The sequence below is a fragment of the Grus americana genome, chromosome 1 (assembly GCF_028858705.1).
Source record: "Grus americana isolate bGruAme1 chromosome 1, bGruAme1.mat, whole genome shotgun sequence".
In the NCBI taxonomy this organism is placed as follows: Eukaryota; Metazoa; Chordata; class Aves; order Gruiformes; family Gruidae; genus Grus; species Grus americana.
Window position 1 is genome coordinate 102,608,034 of NC_072852.1, and position 22,047 is coordinate 102,630,080.

Genomic DNA, 22,047 nt, shown 5'->3' on the forward strand with positions numbered 1-22,047 from the left:
TGAGCAGGGAGTATAAATAGTACTTTGAAGCTTTAAAGTACAAATTTACAAACAATGAAGAAATTAAGAGAAATAAACAGTTTCGTTGTATTTGTGTGTGGAGGGCTAGCCAGTCTTTTTGTTATTGTTCTTAAATTGTTGTGTATTGCTGACATTGGACATGGCTTGATGCAGAGCTGGGAGGAGGATCCTTTATTTTTAAACCATCCATTGAGAAGCCTCACTACATGTATACTGCATCTCTTTCTGAGTATTAATGAAGGCATAACTCCTTTTGTTTTGCCCACTGGGGCTTGCGTATAACACTGACTTTTTCAAGCAATGCTGTCTTTTCAGATGTTATTGTGAAGCATGAGAGCAAGGGTAATTTCCTGGTACTGCACAGCATTCAGTGCCTTTCTTGCTTATCCTTTTTTGGTCAGCATTTGTGAGATAGGCTTTCAGTTCATTTTTGCAGTTTGAGTTCAAGGCCTACGTGCCAAATTAACGCCTCTTGGGTATAGGTTGGTGTGGTACAAATGTATTTCTCATTTCTGTTTTCTTCCTGTTTTCTTACGTATAGGTCCATGTTTTGTTGTTGTATTCTAAAGAATATGTCAGTTCATATCCTCTCTGGTGCTAAGGCTGGGTGAACAGGTCTCCTTGACTTGACATGGCTTCCAGGCTATGTTCTGATAAAGAGATTGGGGCTTGCTCTGCACGTTGGACAGCAGTGTTCACGCTCCGGCTTTCGGGGCCTAATCAGAAGTACCTCCAGGGAATATTGGCTCTTCTTGTGCATTGAGTATGTCTCCTTTGTTACCTGGGGGCCGTTTGCCCTCATGTGAAGGGGGTAGTTCAGGGAGACACCTGTTAGCCAGAAAGCTCAAAAGGTGCTTAAAAGGTACTACTAAGAATCTTCTCTCACAGTTTAAAAGTGTGGACTGCTAATTCTAGTGTCAGTGGCCAAGTCCATCTACAGCTTTCCAGGTGAATTTTAACACCCTTGACTTTCTAAATTAGTGGTGTACTTTCTACTTCTGTTCTTATGCTGCTCTATATTGTATGCTGGTAGACAGCTGCTGTGTTTGCACTAGACATCATTTCATTTCAGTTAATGTTAAAATTGTTTCTTTGTGTTAATACAGTGGCTGGTGGAGACTTCTGAGACAGTCTGCAGTGCACTATTGCTTTTGTAATGGGTATTTGGAACTTGCAATGTTGTCTTTAGTTCTTATGCTACATATGTGTACTAGTTCAGGATCCAGAAAATGGCATCCCGTCTCTGTTAGGATGAAGTTTGGCTGTGGGGTCTTTTGTTCTGTTGAACAATGTACTATGGGACATAACTGTTCTTCCCAACGTAGCAAATGTGAGGATGCCTAGGGTGAATGCAATCTGCTGTCTGTTTCAGTGTAAGCTGATTATAAGTGTTAGTTACTGAATAATTTTAGCACATCCAAGTTTCACCCAAATATTAACAGCTGCTTATTTTGTACATAGGCTGTCTTATTAAATAGTGTAACCTAGAACAGCTCTGCAAGGAGACTGGAGCAGAAAAGAAACAATTAAGCATTTTCCCTCTGGGTATCTTTCAAAAACTGTATTCTCCTCCTGCTATTTTAATGTCATGTTGGTTCTCTACCCGCCTTTCTCTCTTGTTTCATGCTTGAAAGGATTCCCTCTCTTCTGATTTTTAAGAGTTACTTGAAAATTCTGTGTTGTTTCATCATTTTTTTTTGTCTCTTCTCACTGCTGGGCACAGCCTAGTCATCAGCCTGGGTGCCACTGCAGAGCTGCAGTAGTAGAAGGGCACTTTGTCCAAGCTCCTACTTCCTAAAGCTGTAGAAAGAGAGGGAAGGCTAACACCAAAGATCCATTCAGCCTCATGTCTTGTCTCTGACAGTGGCCAAGACCAGATGCCAAGGGAAGAGTGAGCACACCCTTTTACTACCCTAGTGTATCATCTCATGATCATCTATAGCTTGGAGACTTCCTAAGTTAGAAGTGGTATGCTCACATTTAACCTTGGATATTTCCTCCAAGAGTTTGGCTCATTTGGCTACCTCTGAAGTTTCATTTTCAGAAATGTTCTGGGTGATGGTACATATTAGCTGATCTCTGACTGTGTGATAACTTTCCCTTTCTTTTTATCACCTCTGGTGTTGACCCTCCTATACACAGCATGCCAATGACAGCAGCAAAGTAAATGCTTCTGAGATACATTTCTTAAAAGTGGGAGTAACAGGAAACATTCTAAGATGTGTATTTAGGCATGCTTGTCTGAAAAGTAGTAGCTAATGGCTGAATGCCAAACTTTCCTAAGACTTAAAGCAATAATATGTTGTGATGCAGTCTTTTACTACATGGCTACACGTGAGTTTTCTCAAATGTCTAACAGCATAAAATTCTTCCCAAAAGCGTAAATGTATGTGACATTCTGTAGTGCTACGTGTTACTGTGTATACCAGGCAGGCTATTCAGTATTGGCTATAGAGGTGAGGGTAGATACTACTGCAAATGCTGCAAGTTAATCAAAACAGGTAACAGTGAAAACTTGCTGGCATATAATCTAAAGGTAGAAAAGACTTTCAATTTGTGATGGGGAACATGAGAAGACTGCTGGACTTCTTCAGCCAGGTGCTGAATTGATGACCCTTGCTATTTTGTTACTGGAGATAACAAAATACCTGCATTGAATACAGGACAAGGTTTTCAGAGGTGATGGAAGGCTTGAGGCTGTGAACCTGAAACTTTACAAAGAGACTTGGTTTCCCTGAAGGTTAATGCTCAGGATTTTTTGAAAATTTAACTTCTTCATTTCTTGAACTAGCTAACTTTGGTCAGAAGAGTCGAGTGTTTCGGGTTTTTGTGGTGGTTTTTTTTTTGTTGTTCTGCTTGCTGTAGAAGGTGTAAGTACAAAGGAGTTTGTTTCTCTCCAGGCCTCGGGTAATTGGGAGTGGAGTTGTACCAGGTGTGTGTCTTGCATGATGGAGTTCAGCTTTCTGCTGGTTTCTGAATCTCTTGGGTGTTGCCCACATGCACATACCTGCCCGTTCCAGAAAGTCTCTTCTTTTTGTCCAGTAAAATTAATCTTCTAGTAAATTAAACAGCAGCTGTATACAATACAGCTTCCTTTCACATGTGAGAACAGCTTTCTAGAGGTAGAATTCAGGGGCATGGACAGCTAATTACACAGCTAATTTGCCTTCAAGCTCTCAGAGGCAGTGAATGCCAGCAAATTTTTGACTCTTGCATGCTTTTTTTTTGAAAACTTTGGCTGTTAAATTTATTGAGCAGGGATAAGCATCACTGCAAAATGTGGGTGGATTTCATATCCTAGCCATACATTTGTTCATGGCTTAGCTCACATTTGTGATTTAGGGAAGAGTTCCCCTTTTCACACTGAAGTTCAAGTTAAATGTGAACAGCCCTTTAAGTATCCTTTAGGAGCATGCAGGCTGTATCTTCATTACCATTTTAGTTGGGGTGAGGATTTAATTTCTAAGGTGAATCTCTTCACTGTCCCACTTTCTACACATTGCTTTTTACTGTGGAGCAATCTGAGTGTGCAATTAGGATTCCTTTGGATGTAACTGAACCAGAAGTGTCACTCGAGGAGTGTATCTGCTGTGCTTCAGGTGCCCTTGGGTCTTTGGCCTATGGCACCAAACCTGGTCCAATGCAAACCTCCAAACATGCACAGTGTGATTCTTGGGGCCTCAGCACCAAGTGCCCTCTACAGTCTTCTCTCCTTTTGGACTGTGCCAGGTGCCAGTCTTAAATTTCTGTGTGATGGGGAATAAGATCTTTTGCTTTTTAAATATTAGCGAAGTAAATAAGCAGGCTGTCTTGAGTTCAATCTACTGATCAAATTAATACCTTACTCTCAATTTTCAGGAGTCTTAATGCAACAAACAAGATTGATCTGAATGTTGTTTGTGAAGCTTTTTCCTGTGTTTCTAGAACTGTCTGTGGTGGCATTAGTCTCTTTCAAATAATAGTGCTGTGGCATGCCTGTTTTAAAGCCAGCTGTTTTGCAGACCCATCTGGGGGTAATCTTATTTAATGGTCTGTGTGGGGGTTACACAGACCTTCTTAAAAGACATTGACCGGAATCCTTGTGTGCCTTCTACATGTTTTATGTCCCTGACCTCTCATCTTTTTCTTATCTGGACCTCTTTCCTCCTCTTGCCCCCTCCAAACCTCTGACCCTCTCCTTTGCAAGAAGGAAACAATACCGTAATGAAAAATGTCTCTTCCTGAAACAGGGGTAACTTCATGTGTCCCCTTTTTTTTATGCCAGAGACCAGACTAGCTGGCTTTTCTGGGGCAAGAGTGTTTCTCATCATCAGTACTATAGCAAATAATAAAAGCTCGGCAGCAAGAAGTATTGTAAATACCTTGCAGTCCTGTTCTCAATTACAGAATTAGTTATGTAAATCTTGTATTAAGGGAGGAAGAGCCTTGATGTCTGTTAAATCATACGCTGTGTGTGCACGCATGCGTACAATTCCTTCTTGTCTAGGAGAAAAATATCTGTCCTCCTAACATGCAGGCTCCATAGAGATTAGCATACTAAACAGTATTGCTCTGCATGACCTGAAATTGGCTTTTGAGTGCTAATTGGATCTATGGGCTTTGAGAAAAGGGGTTGGAAAACATTGGTCTCTGGTTTTCCAGGTTGCAGACAGCAGTATGGATATGGTGGTGGTGTAGGTGCCCAAATGAAGTCCTCTGGGGGCTCCTGAGCTACGGGGGCACAGTTGATAGAGCACAAGCTAACTGCCTGCTTTGCATTTGCTTCTGTCTTCTTCGCCTGGCTGTATGTATCTTTCTGTTTTCATCTTTATGTAAAGAAACAGTGTGATACAGTGAAATGAGCACTGAAACCAGGAATGCCTGTGATCTATTCCTAACTGCCCCTTTTCTACTGCATGAGTTTGGTCTAGTCGGTTAATCTGTCCAAGTACCTCTTCTGCAGCAAAAGAGTTGGCAATAGCTGTGCTACTGCACTTACCTGCATGTGCTGATGAGACACAGGTGCTCATTCCCATGCTGTAACACCCATTCTCTGTGCATCTGTCGTTGGCATTTTTAATGTGGCCACTTTCTTGGAGATTGATTATGGTGAAGACAGGACTGTTAGATAATTAAATTACAGACGAAAAGGATTACTCTATACTGAGATCCATCCATCCACTGGCTCCGGTGGCTGCAAATCAATTGTCAAGCATGGAGCCAAGGTGGGCCAATGCCATATGCTGCCTTGTTCAGCAGTTCCAGCAGCCTCACTGCCTGCCCAGCTACCTCCTTCCATAATCTCTCACAACAGCAGATGCAAACAGAGTGAAGCTGTCCTTCAGGATCTTAACTAGAGAGTCTGAGAGCCCAACGTGTGTGTTGGGTTATTTGGTTGTGGCTGCTGACTTTTGTCATCAGGCTTTGCTCTGTTGCTGTTTTTGCTGAAGCCTATGTGATGCCTTTGCTCATCCAGTGGAATGCTTGCTGGGAAACTGGTCTTGTGTACTGAGATTTTAAATGAACCCCAAAAACAATTTTGGGGGAAGTGGAGTTTAAGATTAATAATATCTAGATTATGAAAGCATGTGGCTTTTTAAATCTCATCTTTAGACTTAATTTGGCTTTAGACAGGGCTTTGTCTGGTATGGATGGGGTGTTGGGTTAAACTGCGGTGGATGAGTGCCACCAGATTTAAGTAGGTAAATAAAACACTCAAAAACACCCACCAACAACAAAAAGCAACAACAACAAAAAAACCCCACAGGCACTGCAAAACCCAGTATTTCCTTTTTTTAAATGTATAATCTATGAAATTATAGATTTGTGAAACACATGGATATTGCTATATGTGCATCTTTTAAATTTCATAAAAATTACTTTTTCTTAGCTTTCCAGCTTTCTCACCTCTGCTAGGTGCTATATCCTGGTTAAAATCATACTGGTTGAAAAATGTATTAGCTTTTATAGTTTAACACGATCTTGTCTGGGATTTGGATTTTTTGTCTTGTCTTGGATTTTCACAGTCACTGTATGTTTTTAGTTAACATAGATCATTTCTAAATCTGCATCTATCTGGTCTGATTGTCTTCTCCAGTTAAATCCAAAGAAAGTTGAGTTTAATCCTAGTGGTGTGCTGCATTCCACATAGAGCAAAGAAAATAGCTGGTCTCTGCCCAGAGGAAATTGCAATATAGAGTGAATGGATTTGGACTGCTCTGCTCAGTTCCAACTGCTTTGGGAAATATTTAAGATAAGAGATAAGTGCAAGTCCATGGTGCTGCAGAACAGCACTAATTTTAATTCTTTATATTCCAGTTCGAGGACTTTTTTTAAATTATTGGTAAATGTATGCACTTCTCTTGAGCTGGAATTAGTATTACAGTTTTTAACCTGTGTCCTTCCTCCTCGTTAAAGAAAATGTGACGATACTTTATATACAGCATTTCTGTAAATATTTGCAGCCCTGCTTCCAACTGTGCTAGCTCTTCAGCTTTTTGAGTTGTGGGCTTTACTGCTTTGTCAACTGTTTCCTTAGAATGTAACATATTGAACCTCTCCTCTGGCAACACAAATTGCTTCCCAGGCAGAAAAACAGAAAATCACCTGTCTTGTATGGCAGTCTAAATACCACTTCCAGAGTCCCAGGACTTTTTGGGTCACATGTCACCAGGTAACGTCAACGGGCTGCTCTGGCAGAGTAGGGTAAAAGTGGAGTTCTGAAGACTATTTGGAGGAAAGTAAATGAAGGTCGTTAGCAGGGACAGGTATTTCAGGTGAGACCCAGGAAGAAGAAGCAGCAGCATGGGTCTTGCATTTCATTGTGTCTTGTTTTGTTTTTCTCCTTTCTGTTTTGCTCCCAGCTGCATTTTTGGAGACTTGTGAAAAGTAGTTCTTTAGATATACAGCCTTTTATCTTCAACTGTCAGTCAGTGGTAGGGAAAGGAAATAGAGATCATACGTGATGGAGCTGTTTGACATTCAGAGGAATCTAAAACATGATCTTTAGTATTATCTCTGCCTGTTAGATATTTGTTCTGTTTGGACCAGTGGTGCCACAGTTATCTGCCTGTTTGACAAACTAGCCTTCTGCTTTGCATAGCTGGGAAAGGTTTATATGGCTTCTCCTTTCCCCTCTACCTGCTGTATGCCTTGCTCTACCTTCCAGTGGCATACCTCTCCCTGTGACTGGAAAGCAGTGGTGCACAGTGAGATCTGTGCTGTCGGCAGCCAGCGATAGTGTTTTACACTCTAATTAGTACTGCATATGCAGCCTGATTTCTGCCTTACAAGCTTCCACTGTAGTTTACCGGTCTCTTCTCCTGTATTGTAGCAGGAATAATCCACAGAAGCATTTACAGCAAATCGCTGTGGCTCATTTTGGCAAAGAATTGAAATGGGTTGTGTGCTTGGGTGAAAGAGATGCCAGTCAGCTGCTCTTCAAAATTGGTGAGCTGAACAGGTGAACTGCTTTATTCCTGATAGCCCTAAAGCTAGCAAGAGAGGCAATTCTGCCTGTTGCAGTTGCCTTCACAGAGAGACACAGGAGAGGAAGGAGGCTTTCCTTCTTGTGAGACAGTTCAGTGAAGCTTTTTCAAAATAGACCTTTTTGGGCAGTGATCAGATGATCTGCTGACTATCTGCAGTGATATAGTGTATTTTATATGGCAAAGTATTGTTCTCTTACTGTCCCTGTCTTTTTTTTTTTTTTAAATAACAAGGCCTTCTTGACTGCTGTTTCCAGATCTGAACTTGCCAATTACTATGTATTTATCCAAAGTAACATCATCTAGACACTTGTTTTGGGCAGAACAGATCGTCTGACTCACTGGATGTTCATCTGGCCCATTGTGCTGGTGTGTTTTGTGTATTTAGAGTAAGACTGGTGGGGTGGTTTTGTTGATGTGTTGGGGTTTTTTTGGTTGTTTTTTTTTTTTTTTTTTTAAAGGAGTGGGAAGAAGCATGGAAAATCTATTTAGTTTTTCTGCTGAGCACAGGTGGTTGTCTCCCTAGGCTCTAACTATAAACAGCAGTGGGAGAGAAGTTTTTCAGAGAGCTTCTCTCCATTGATGACAGCTAGAGCTTAGGTAACTAGCCATATAAGGCAGCAAACATCTTAACAGCTAAGCAGAAGGACTCCTGGAAATGGAAAGATGCACCATAGCATAACTTAACTGCTTGAATAATCTGGTGGTCTTCAATGATGGAGTGAACTGCATTGGTGGATAAGGAAAGAGCAACTGATGTCATCTACCCTGACTTCTGTAAGGCCTTTGACAGTCCCATATGACATCCTTGTCAATAAATTGGAGAGATATGGATTTGATGGAAGGACTATTCAACAGATAAGGAATTGGTTGGATGGCTGCATCTAAAGAGTTGCAGTCAACAGCTCAGTGTCCAAATGAGATGAGTAAAAGTATTAAGACTGGTACTGTTCAATATTTTCATTAATGACATAGTGGGACTGAGTGCACCCTCAGCGAGTTTGCAGATGACACCAAGCTGAGTGGTGCAGTTGATTTGCTAGAGGGACATCTAGAGATTTGCCATCCAGAGAGACCCTGACAGGTTTGAGGAGTGGGCTCATGTGAGTCTCATGAAGTTCAACAAGGCCAAGTGCAAGATCCTACACCTGAATCAGGATGATCCCTGATATCAGTACAGGCTGAGGGATTAATGGATTGAGAGCAGCCCTGCAGAGAAGGACTGGGAATACTGGTGAATGAAGAATTGCATATGAGCCGCCAATGTGTGCTTGCAGCCCAGAAAGCCAACTGTGTCCTGGGCCGCATCAAAAGAACCATGGCCAGCAGGTTGAGGGAGGTGATTCTGCCCCTCTACTCCACTCTCATGAGACCCCACCTGGAGTACTGTGTCCAGCTCTGGAGTCCCCAGCACAAGAAAGACATGGACCTGTTGGAGTGGGTCCAGAGGAGGGCCAGAACACCTCTTCTAGGAGAAAGGCTGAGTTGGCATTGTTCGGCCTGGGGAAGAGAAGGCTCTAGGGAGACTGTGTTGTGGCCTTTCAATATGTAAAAGGTGCTTATATGAAAGACAGAGAGAGATTTTACCAAGGCCTGTAGTGACAGGACAAGGAGTTTTAAACTGAAAGAGGGTAGGTTTAGATTGGATATAAGGAAGAAATTCTTTACTGTGAGGGTGGTGAGGCCTGGGAACAGGTTGCCCAGAGAAATTGTGGATGCCCCATCGCTGGAAGTGTTCAAGGTCAGATTGGCTGGAGCTTTGAGCAACCTGATCTAGTGGAGGGTGTCCCTGGCCGTGTCAGAGGGGTTGGAACTAGATGATCTGTAAAGGTCCCTTCCAACTCAAACCGTTCTGTGGTTCTATGATAACTAAGAACTGTGTGCTAGCAAAAGCCTTGTCGTTTGCTTAGGTGCATTTGAAATGCCTTTTCTTGGGGTGGTGGGTGAGGAGGCTGAATGGGGGAGACATCAGGTCATTACTGTGCTGCACAATAGGTTGTTTTAATCCTTTCATGTGAATCTTAATCCATATGGTATAGATGGAGTCCCAACTGGGAGGGTACTTGCATTTTCAGCCAGTGCTGGAGACATGGCTTTTCTGAGATACCTCAGATGGCATGGAGATTAGAGCAATCCAGCAGCCTTGCAGTGTGATAGCATTTCTGAGGCTTCACTTAAGATGCAGTATGCGTTTCTTCATCCTGATAGAGATAATGGGTTTTAAGCAATTACACCCAGGCTAATTCCTTTTGATAAGAGCTCTACATTATCTAAAAAAAGAATCCTAGCCGCCTGGGAAAGAACAATGTAAATGTGTCTCTCATGGACTCTTTCATTTGCTCTTCTCTGATATCTTCAGATGATACGCTGCAGATCTTTCAAGCTATAAAAATCTATCAGTTTGGGGTTTTTTTTTTTTTGGTAGAGTGTATTGCAGTCAGGGAGGTGTAATAGTACTGTTGGCTTGCAAGGTATGGAGGGAGCCTGCATGCTTCCGATGATTCTGGGCTACTGGGGTGATTACAGCTTTGACATAAGGAATCAAATTTAGTCTCTTTTAAAGGAGCCCCTTGTTCCCTCCCTGTGCAGGCTGTCTGGTTGTTAGGTGTGGGTTGCTTCTGCTGATTAGGACGATCTAAATTTTGTCATTTGGAAAGAGTAGCAAGAGCCTCCCACTTTGTTACATAGATCCCAACCCCTACTGTGTGTTTTATCTGCACTGGAAAGAAAAGTATGAATTTGTTGTGTGTTGAGCAGGAATGGTAAGAGATGTCACTTGTTTAAGTTTTTTCTTTTTTTTTTTTGAGACCAGTAAAGAAATGTCAATAGTTAGCTGTATTTCTGGTACTTAAAGAAATTCCTTCTATTCTGCTTAATCTCTCTGATTTTTCCTCTCATACAGTGTAGGATAGGAAACTTAATTGATTGCATTTAAAAAGGGGGGGAATCCCAAAGCAATACACCGTTTGTGCAACACTTCTAGGAAAATCATGTTATATGTTAAAAAAAAAAGTGTTAACAGTATTGAAAGGTTTTTCAAACACTGTAGGCGTGTTTGTTATAACTTGTTTTTCTCTCCCGGATAGTTGCAGATGACAGTCTTGATGTGTAGCTGCCTGATAATAATTGGAGCTGGGAGGAGAGGCAAGGGGAAGATTGGAGATAAGGATTATAATCTCCCATGTTGATACGTTTTGGTTCTCCTTCCCCAGAGAAGAGCCTGTGAATGTGTGGCACGCTATCTGTCCCTTCACCTGCCTGCTTGCTAGGGAAAGTCACTGAATGCCTCTCAGTGGGAGCCTGATCAGTTCACTTTAAAAATGGAGGAAGAGGATTTGTGTGGACTTGTCTCTCTGGTGGGACAAAAAAAGATGCAAAAATTAAATTCTTTTTTCTCCATTTGGTAAAATGGCTTCACGCTTCACAAACAGTGCAGTACAGAAGTGGGAGATTTGTGATTTTGCTAGAAATAGGAGGCAGAGGGCACAGCTTTAATGTTGGGGAATCCATTGCTTTTTCTCCAGTGTGGCACAAGAAGGGTTGTTCCTGCTCAACCCCCTCATTTATTTACACAGTGCTGCAGCAAAGTGATGTCTGGATTGAAAATACATGGAGGAGTTCAGGGAGGGAAAATTGTTACCACCATTTGCAAAGCTGGCTGCAGTATTTTTTTCCTGTCATAAACTGTTGTGAATTTGAAAGAGCTGCTGTATTTCCTTCCCAGACATGGTAACGTTTAGTTGGCAAATGAAACAACCTTTTGTTCGGAAAGCTCTTTTGAGATGAAAGGCATCAGCAAAGTTGTTGCTGTGTCTCCCATGACTGTCTTGGTTGAGGAGCTGGACTGTGTTTTCTAAGTCTTCCTCATGCAGAGGCTCGAGTGCTTAGTCTGAGCCAATTTACTCATTCTTCAGCTCTTACTTTTTTGGCTTTAATTGGCTTCCTACTGGATGTCACATTGCATTTTCCTTTGGCTGGCAGATGTAGAGAGTTGACCTCCTTCTCTGGGCTGCTAAGGGAACATGTTTCCTTATTAGATAGAGCTGTCTAGCGCAGGCTAGAGGAAGCACCTTGTGTAAGAGTGCTGAAGCAGAAGTGTGTTCTTTGCAATGATAATACCTTCTCAGACTAGTGGGTGACTCCACAGATTACTTCTTGTCTTGTTTTTTCATAAATCATATGTAGATGCAAAACCTGTTTGAAGATGAAGCTCCTAGAAGACTTTCCTCATCTATAGCAACGTCCCTAATCCAAGAGGAAATCCTCACCACCCCTTTCCTTCAAGTTGTGTAGCTTGTTGAGAGTTTAAACAGACCACATGTTCTGTAGATCCTGCACAATTCTGCTGCCTTGTTTTCTTGGTTATTGTAAAAATGACAGGTTGCTATGTAATGTACTTTGATTGACTTCACAACCTATCTAATCATCTGATTTCCTTGTTCTCCGCTCTGAAAGGATGTAATTTAATGACAGCAATGAGATGGTGCATCTAGGTGATGGGAGAAATAAATTTAAGTACTTCATGGACCATTGCTAGGGAACAAACACTAGTTCAAAACTGTCTAGACTATGTCTGGGCTATCTTGCCTCTGTATTATTAATATGGCAGGTCCCAGTTTATTATTCTACCTTGAGCCATACTTTGCCCATGTTCCTGGTGGATTATTTAATGTCTTCCCTTGGGAGAATGCTCTAATCAAGTGCTTGACAAACAGCCATGAAGACTCTGTGGTTGCCCTACTTTTTGGGTGTTTCTGGCCCAGCCCTGCAAAAGCGCCAGTGTTGCCTGGTAGTCCTGTCACCTGCCTAATGAGCCCAAGGAACCAGCCTCATCTTTTGTGCTTGTCTGCTGGCCTTCTTTCAGGAGCTCCATTACCTTTTATTTTGGAAAATAGTTCCTTGCAATTTCATCTGGTGGTCTGCTAACTCTGTAAAAATAAAGTTTTGTATTCAGGCAATTATGATACAGAGCTGGTTATTGAGTTCCTACTTTGGTCTCAGTGATACTGAAAAATACTGAATTGTCAAAGTTCTGTTGTTTTCTGTCACTAGTGTATACACTGTTCTGTCCTGCTCCGTTTGTTTCTACAGTTATAATGAGATTCAGGTGATTTCATTAAGATGATGTCACCTTATATTAACAGTGAAATATATTAGGTGTCATGAAAAATAAATGTTTCCAACAAATTTACAGAGTTTGAAGCTCTCATATCATGAAAGCTGAACTTTGATTGCTCTGGGAAGAGGGAGGGCGTGTATGCGAGTAACACAGGGCACTGCAAGAATAAAATATTTGTAAAAGCTCCTCATTTGTCTGCTAAAGTAAAATGGAGCTCACCTCTTGCCAAGATCAGCGTCTGTAGCTCTGTGCCTTCTGCTACAGCTACGTGAAAGGTTAATCCTTAATGCACAGCAAAGAACATAACACCTTATTTAGTAGCTAGGGATACTCCTGCTGTTGACTTCTGCAGGACAAAAGGCAGAACCCTGAATTCACAGCTTGCTAGGTACTGAGCCTCCTGCGTCACCTAGAAACGCAGCTCACCCTTGGAGTGTCTGCCCTGTGCACACTCCTCCTTAACTGTGGGCAGGGCGCAGCAGATGCTCTGCAGTAAGTTCTCGTTGTTTTATCTTGTGATGCCATCTCTGTGTGCTCCTGCCTTACGAGAATCCTAATTTATCTTAGCAGTAACAAATGTTATTGTTTGTAAAGTACACAATTATAACTGTTACAGGCTGTCCCTCTTCTCTCCTACAGCCTGTTCCACTGCCCTCCTTCCAACTTTGTGTTAAACTGGAATTGCTTGTGGGACTGTGCTGTGAGGAGCAGGATAGTCATTGCTTTACAGCAATAGGGTACAGACTCTGAACAGATCCCGTTGAGGAGTCCCTGTGCCCCTATCTTTCCCTTTGGCCTGCCTTCTCTTATGAAGGTGCTAATCACCCCCTACCTCCATTTAGTGTCAGAGGGTCTTTAGTGACCTTGGAAGAAGAGAAACTGAGCTGTCGGTGCTAATCTCAAACACAAATGCAGAGCCCTTGCCACATTAGTCATGCCTTTGTCACCTCTAGATTGGATCAGTGCAGTGCACAGTACGTGGGTCTACAGTTGAAGATACGTGTGGAACAGTGTTGTCTGCTTGTTTCAGTGTCTCAGGAGAGTATTTTCTAGAAGGATGTCAGCGTTTGAGGAGTGGCCTCAGTCAGGATCCTGAGCTGACCTCTCACACTGGTCTGCTGAAAGCTGGTTTGGCTGTCAGCAGTGTTTTAAAGCTTACCTGCTGCTGTTACCTCTTTCTGTAAGAGGATAAGTTGAAGGATTGAATGGGGCTGCAACCTAAGACCTAGTGAGGAAATATATCGGAGTCCTGCAGCTTGCTTTATTTTTTTTGTGGGTTATTTTTCTGTATCAGTGATTTTACTATATGGTACTTGTGTTTAGAGATGTCCTTAAAGACACCTGCTTGTGGAACCAATACATTGGCAGTGGAGGTTTTCTTCTTCAATTCACGTGTAAATGGTGCAGAGAAGTCCAGCTTCCTTATTAGGACTAGTCAATCACTTGATCAGGTACATAACTGTCTCCTTGGAGGAATATAAGGGGTAAGAGATTAACCCCAGTCTGCATTACAAATAAGTTTAATGAAGTACTAATGTTGAATACAGAAGGTCATGGCAATGAGGAAATTGGACTGTTATGACTGAGCCTGTACACGTGAACAGCCTGTAAAGCAAAGAGCATGCTGGGAGTTATGAACCAGGGGGGTAAAGACAGTGTCAGTCCTTGGTTCAACTGTTTGCTGAACTGTAACTGGGGGTAGAAATACACTTTTTCTCTTGTAGTTATGCTCAGCGTGTGCAGCTGCTTGTGTAGGTTTTTAAATGCCCACAGAAATATTGATCCTTCTCCATGTTGCTCTGGAGGGGGCAAGCTGCACTTTATAACACGTTCCCCAGTGGGTGGTTTCTCTTCACGAGACTAACTTCTTTGCCCACACCTGGATACCTATTGGCATGATAGTTCTGAACCACGAGTGGAGTCTTAATCTACAGCAAGATGACTTTGTGCGTTGGGGAGTTGTTTGTTTAAATTTGGCTTTGCTTCTGTGGTATCTCAGATGAACCTTTTGGTCCAACTGCTTTTGATGTTGTTATGGTCATCTACTTGGTTTTAGCAAGATCTGTCCTCTAGTGTTCTGGCTTCTCCTGTTCTACCTAGCTGGTAAAATATTTTGCTATGGATATGGGGCTGGTGGGATGCAGTAGGCTGTTCATGTTTGGAGACTGAAAAGATTTCTCTGGTTGGAGCTATGAAAAGTTTGCTCTTTTGGGAAGTAAGAACCTGCCAAAATCCATGTGCAGCTGCTGGGGTTATTCTTTGGGCTACAGAGCCAAATCAACCAGAAAAGTCTCCTGCTGCGTCTTTGCCAGGTCCTCTGGCTAGGTAAGTGGTTCACGCTTTTGCCTAGAGCATAACATACCGCTTTGCCAGCCTTCTGCAGAGAACTGCTGCTGTTGTTCTGTCCTCCTAGTGACACAGTCCCACAAAACACGGTCCGAACACTGTGTGCCTCTGCTGTGCTCTACTCATGCTCCCATGTTTTGGGACTTCCACCAAAAAGGAAACGTGTGCTAGAAACAGGCATGGTTGCAGAAATCTGTTAAGAAAACTTTGTCTGTTGAAATCAGTTCTTTCTTTTAAATCAGTTAGGAAGGCAAGGAAACTCACCTGTGTTAGAGAAGCCATGAATCTTAAGGGCAGAAGTGACTACACTCATTTTTAAAGAATGTCAACTGACCATTCTTATTGCCCTCAGGCTAGGGGAGAGTTAGTTTCCTACTTTGAACCCTCTACTGATGTTAGCAGAAGACTTATAAAAATGCCCGATTAGATTATGCCCTTGCTGTAGTAGTGAAAACCACTTATTGTTTAAGTGTCTTACATAGCACTTGGCTTGTAGTAAAGAAACTGCTACCCATTGGATCGATGGCTGGTTCTCCCTTTTTTTCCCTTCCTCCTTACAATTTTCTCTCCCTCAGTATTTTGTTACCTAATGTGTTACTAAATAAGCAATGAAACAAAGATTGCCCACACTAAAAATGGTGTGTTTAGGGGCTTCTGCTCCAGTGAGATTAAATGTTAATGAGAAATACTGCTCTCACTAGTTCTTGCTTTCTGCAGAGTGGGGTGCCCAACCTGATTCTATTTTTTTTTTTTTTTTTTTTTTTTGATCGAAACCTGTCCTGGTAATTCCTTTAACTGTGTGTTCTCTTTCTCTTTATTCTCCTGTGTAGCTTTCTGCAGAGGGCGTGTTGTGAGAGTGCCCAAAGGTCCTCTTATTCGAGTCATGGGCACAGAGGTGGCGATCCCTTGCAGTGTTAGCGACTATGATGGACCCAGTGAACAGAACTTTGACTGGGAGTTCTCCCGGGACACTGACTTTGTGCGGATAGTGAGTACCTGGGATCCTACATTCACCTCTGAGGAGTACCAAAAACGCGTGGGCCACGGGGATGTCAAACTGAGACGGAGCAGCAACGATGCTGTGGAACTTGTGATTAGAAACATCCAGCCAACTGACCAAGGGAGATACAAATGCTCCACACCCAGCACTGATGCCACCGTTCAGGGAAATTATGATGCAGAGGTCCAAGTGAAAGGTATTTCTGAAAAGTGAGGTGTGCTCTAAATTTGTTTTTGATATTGGTTATAGATGTACCCTTAAGAATGTTGAATTTCTGTTGCTTATGAGCACTGTGATTTATGTTTTTCTTTTTCTTCTCCCCGTTCCTGTTTAATTCTCGTAAAGCCAAAATCGAAAATTGGGAAGTATGATAGCAAAGGCAAGCGAGGTGAAGAAGTGAAGACGGGCTGTTTACTATAAACACAACTTTCCTTTTTTTTCTGTCTAGTAAATATATAAATAAAAATGGGAAAACCAAGCAGTGGATTTTCTGAAGATGTCTGCAGATATTTAATGTCTCTAAGCCTCTGGGTAGAGAGGCTAACTTCAAGTAAAAAACAAAGCCTGTATTCTCTCTCTTACTTACAGTGTCATTTAGGGATCTTTCTATATGAAGGAGGTAATCTTCCTTTTCCCCTTTAGTGTGTTGATACTGCAGTCATGCCCTAGCTTTGCTCTCTCATTTAGGGTTCTTCAGTAATAACTTGGGAGACTATGGTTTTTTTTAAGTGTTCTATCTTTTACTCCCATGAAAATCAACATGGTTCTGGATGTGAGTAGTCAGAATGATGATGGTTGGATGAGAAACTAAAGCAAGAGGAAGGATAAATGAATTTGAATGCTTGTCTTGGCTTGTTTAAAGTGGAGCACTTCCTTTAATGGATTTTCAGCTGGATTTGCTTGTTCCTGGAATATATTTGTGTGGAAGAAGGAATGGCTGGCCAAGTGTTGCTCTGTGGTAGTCTTACTGCTTCATATCTGAACAGGTAAGTGTGGGTGTTCTCTTCTTGCTTCTGTTTTATGATGATTGTGTCTTTTGGTCTTTTTTTTTTTTTAAATAGTGATTTCTGATGGCTTATCAGTGAGTGGTTCAAAAGCACGTTCCTCAACGTCTCTTAGGCTGTCTGAGGGTGACTCCTTCAAGTTGCGCTGCTCAGCAATTACCACCTCACCGGAGCACACTCACCTGCATGTGACTTGGCAAATCAAAAGTGGATCAACTTGGCGGGACATCCTATCTTTGACTCATGAGGGCAAATTCCAGCCGGGTCCTGGCTATGAAGAACGCTACCGTAATGGAGATATCCGCTTGGACACAGGAGCGAATGACACGTATCGGTTATCTGTATCCCAGGCCTCGTCAGTGGATGGGGGTTCCTACAGGTGTCTTGTGAGTGAATGGGTGAGAGGGGCAGATAGCTCATGGCAGAAGATTCAGGAGAAGAACGTGGAGATAGCAAGTGTGGCAATCCAACGGACTGGTGAGTGTTACTGATGGGCTGGGGTCACAGCTTGTAACCACAGCAGTGCTGTGTCCAGACTGTGATACTTTGAGAGCAGAAATTGAGTAAGCTGACCTAAATGAGTATACATTCCAGGAGAACCTAGAGTGCTGTTTGGATTCCTGGCCTGTTTACATCTGAGTTGATAGAAAATGCTTGGCATCATTTTTCTAGCTTTTATTTTGGGGAGAAAGGAGATGATGGCATGGAAGGATTGACTGGAACCTCTTAGATGCCTAGACCTAGATTTTATCTCATACTTAGTTCACTTCAGATTGCTTCTGGGTTTTACATTTCTTAAATAAACATTGTATTTAACCCCTGAGCACCCCAAACCTTCCCTCTGTTCTCTCATTAACATAGGGTTGTCCCACAGCACTAAGCAGCTGCACTTCCACTGTAAAAGTGGCTTGTGATTCAGTGACAGATGTGAAGCTTTTCTGTATGTTGTTTGTTAAAATAGCATAGAAAAATCAAGAGAAAGGAGGAAGGCAGTGATAATTTAACAGGACAAATTATCCAGTGATTTTTGTCATTGACACTGGATCATTGGTCTGATTGTTCCACCATGTTGGCAGGGGTCTAGGACAATAATGGTTCTGTTAAACACATCATTGCATGCTTCACTAAGGATACAAAAATACATATAGTGCTGTGCTGATGGTATCCAAATATCCCTGCCCACATAGATTTCAGGAGTAGATGCACTAAGCACTTAATTGCATTAGGATTACCACTGCTAGTTGGAGGAGGGAAAGCAGGGGGTGATGCATCTTGTCGCTCAATAGGTGGAAAAACAGGCAATGGTGGTCCCTCAGAAATGTGAGATTATGATGATATTTTAGAAGTGTTCAGACAGTAAAAGTGTCTTTTCATTTTTGTAATCCTTTAATCACTACAGGGAAAACCCAGAACTGCTCAGGTTTTTTTGGCTGGATCATTTGGATGCTGGTGGTACTTTGATCCTGTCAAATTTCACAGGCTATCAGCCCCCTCTTTTTCAGGGTGTCTGTTACACAGTAAAGCTTGCAGATGCTCTGTGCTGAGGCAGGGCTTGCTTAATTAAAGACCTGTAATTCTCTATTTTCTTGTACTTTTGGAGAGTTTGGTTTAAGTAGGTGGGGTTTAATCAGTGGCTGAAAACAGGGTGAGAATAGCCAGGACCAGTAGTAGTGCAGGGTTTTTTTAATGTGGTTTGAGTGTCTATTTATGTTTGTTTGGGGGTCTTTTGTTTAGAGTGTTTTTGCCTTCTTTTTTAGCAGTCCTGGCACTTTGTCATGGACATGAAGGATTTCTTTAAAGTTATGCTAAATGGGATAGGTTATTCTCTGGTAAAACGTTATGGAAATTTTTACCCACACATCCTGTAGTAGGACTTGAAGAGCATCTAGTGTTGATATCTGAAACCTCTGCACTTGCATGCTAGAATGAACTTGAGTTGTAGATGGGGTATGCCTGATTTGTTGCACTTTCTTCATTCTCATCTGTTGTAAACTGTGGGGTTGAATTCGTAGAAAGAAAATTTAAAACAAACATTAAAACGTACCCAAAAGATGAATTAACACATCTAATGAAAAAAGTCATGCACAGGTTATTTGTGTAACTGTGTGGGGTTTTTTTCTGTTGTTGCTCTTCTGTCTACTTGCTCATCACTTTCATCTCCTAAAATTATGACATTTTTGGACCCAACTTTGTTCTTCTATGGCTCTTTTTCATCGTGCCTTGCATAACAGGTGTATAACCCTAAGTGAGGCCTTCATACATGTCTGTAATCAAAAAAGGAGCATTGAGAATAAACACATGGGTAAACTCTGAGTCCCTCTGTATGCATATACTGCCAGATTCTCAATGCCTGTCACTGTTTCATGAAGCCAGAAGTGTTCCTTGGAGAAATGCTGTTCATAACCTCGCAGATGAGTCTTATTCCTCCTGATGCCAATCCCACGACAAGACAGTGAGGGAATTCCTGATGAGATGCTCATCAGACAGTGGACTTTGTTTTACCACTTGGGTGGGACTTGATACCCTCTGTCAGTTTGACTGCTCTGTGCTATCAGGTGGTGAGCAGTGAGATGAGTGTTGCTTGGTTTTATTGGCAATAGTTGTGGCTGCTCAGTTTGGCTCTGGCTATTACATGTTGTCTCTCATTCCTGATGATAATCCTAGAAAGCTTTTACATGGGTACCAATTATGTCATAGATCACAGGTTTACGCAGAAGTCTCTTATCTCTACCAGAGACCTAACTGCCTAAGGCAGGAATCTGTATTCTTGCTCATGGTCTTGGTTGTAGATCTGCTGAGAAGAGCACTGCTGTAGCAGCCCTGTGTGCTGGCCTCAGTTGAGACTTTTAAGAGCAACTGCATTACACACTGTGGGAATGGTGCTGCACTGCGCCATGCATCTAAATTTTAGGCAATGTAGAATGAGGGAATGAGCAAGTGAAGAGATGTGGTGGCCAGGTAACTTGGTGAATGATTTGCACTGAGGTTTACAAGCAACACACACAGCTTTCTCTTCTGAGAGATGGTCCCAAAACACCTTGTCCCTCCTCTGAGAATGGAAAACACTGTACATGTTTTCCTGCTGTATGAAGGTGACATGCAGTCTGTGACTGGTACAAAGCCTTCATGGACCAGTTGCTGTTGAGTTATAAAAACCCTGTTCTCCCTCCCTTCCTCCCCCTGCCCTCATCACACATTCCTTGATTGACTGATGTGTACTTCCCTTGTGCAGCTCAATATCCAACAAGCATTTGAAGGCAGGGCTACTGAGCTACTTCAAAAGCTGCTGTTAATAGAATGTGATGTCCTGGGTAACTTACAGCGGACTCTTTTTTAAAAAATACATTTTTTTGTTTGAATTTTTTGTCTCTTCATTTCTAAGCTCTAGATGTGGTCATCTCAACAAGCAATGTGTCTGTGACTGAAAGAGACTCCCTGGATCTTACATGCAACATCACAACAGATAGGAGTGGTATTTTCCAAGCTGAGGTGATGTGGTATTTTTCTGTGTCGCCTGATGATACCTTGTCAGATGCTCAGGTTTTGCTGAGCATGGACCGTGATTCTGTTGTCAGTGATTCAACTCTCATCAGCCTGAGCCACGTAGATAGGAATTCCTATCGCCTATTGGTACGTGATGTGGATGTGGAAGACTCTGGCTACTACTTCTGCCAAGCAGCTGTCTGGGTACCACTGCACAATGGGAGCTGGCATAAGGTGGTAGAGAGGACATCTGCACCAGTCAGTGTGATGGTGACAGCATTAGGTAAGTGATTCTGCTTTCAGACTTCATAGGTAATGTACCACTTATTCCTTGGTCACATCAGAAGAGGTAGAGGACCTCGCACAATCTCTTCTGCGCAAGTTTCTCTTGTTTGCATATATGTGTAGGGTACCTTTCTCTCATATAAAAATACTGATCTATCCTATGGGGTCTTGGGTTTGTACATTACAGGGTTTTAGGATCTCTTACTGCGTGTCCCACCCATGCACTCCACTTTCTGGTGTCATTGAACAGTCTGCAATTGGGAAATTGAACTTAAAAGTCTGCCTTGTTTTCCAGGGGCTGAAGCTGCCCCTGTTGTCATGTTGGCTCCTTTCACCTCCCTTGTACCATTAGCAGGGCTCTGATCCAGCAACAGGCATTCTCTCTGAGTGCTGAACAGAGTGATAGCAGATGTTTCCCCTGATTTTTATGAGTCATATACTATAAAAATTATTTATAATGGAAACTTCATAATCAACTCTAATAGCTTTCAAAGTTGTTGGGTTTTTGTTTTGTTGTTTTAATCACTAGAGACACCCCACATCCTACCGATGTATTTAGAATGGAACATGACTTTATACTGCTTTAGTCTCCTCCCTCAACATACAAGTCCATTTTATGAGGCCATGTCACATAGCTGTTGAGTAGTGTGACTGAGTGAGACAGACCTGGCTTGTGGCTAACTTAATGCTAGAAGAGTTGATTATAGCATAGTGGCTACTAAACCAGATTTTCCTGAAGTATTTAACATCCCACTTGGTGTGGTGTATTTTTCATCATTCAGTCCTAGAAATGAGTAGATTTTTAGCCTTTTGGACAGGCGAAGGATTATTTGTGCACTTGAAGTTATTACTTCCATATGTTACTTCAGCATTTCTGCAGCAAGTTCTTTTAATTCACCAGTGGGGGGTGGAAAAATCTACTTAAACAGAAACTTGATGATCTCTTTATTCTCACCTTCGTTTATCCCCCAGTTACTTTCCCTTCTTGCAGCTCTAATGCCATCAATGTCCAAATTTTTTTGCAAGGGGCTGGTTAGAAGCAGCTGTGTTTAACAGTTGTTCATTTAAGACTTGTTGACTGAATGAGGAACAGAAGCTGTAGGTAAGAGATCCAACAGGCTTATCTGATCTACCTGGCCTACAAGAGCAGGGTGACAGTACCTTTCCCCACACTCCTTTCCTGAGAAATTTGTTTTGGAGATCCACTGTCTCATATGCATGCTGCAGATTATAAAGCTTTTGCTTTGCATTATCCCAGCTGAACTCTTAAGCTCTGGAGATCTGTCTTTATGTAAATATCCTTAGAAGTAAAGTTACTTGAGA

General features: G+C 42.1%; 1 protein-coding gene across 2 annotated transcripts in view; it reads left to right on the forward strand.

Moving 5' to 3' along the window:
* PTGFRN (prostaglandin F2 receptor inhibitor) overlaps positions 1–22,047 on the forward strand; it is a 71,574-nt gene that overhangs the window by 14,766 nt on the left and 34,761 nt on the right. For both annotated transcript variants that reach the window (XM_054804429.1, XM_054804420.1), the window contains exons 2-4: positions 15,783–16,148; positions 17,014–17,433; positions 20,339–20,722. In XM_054804429.1, the coding sequence (XP_054660404.1) occupies positions 15,783–16,148; positions 17,014–17,433; positions 20,339–20,722 (1,170 nt within the window). The remainder of the gene's footprint in view (positions 1–15,782; positions 16,149–17,013; positions 17,434–20,338; positions 20,723–22,047) is intronic.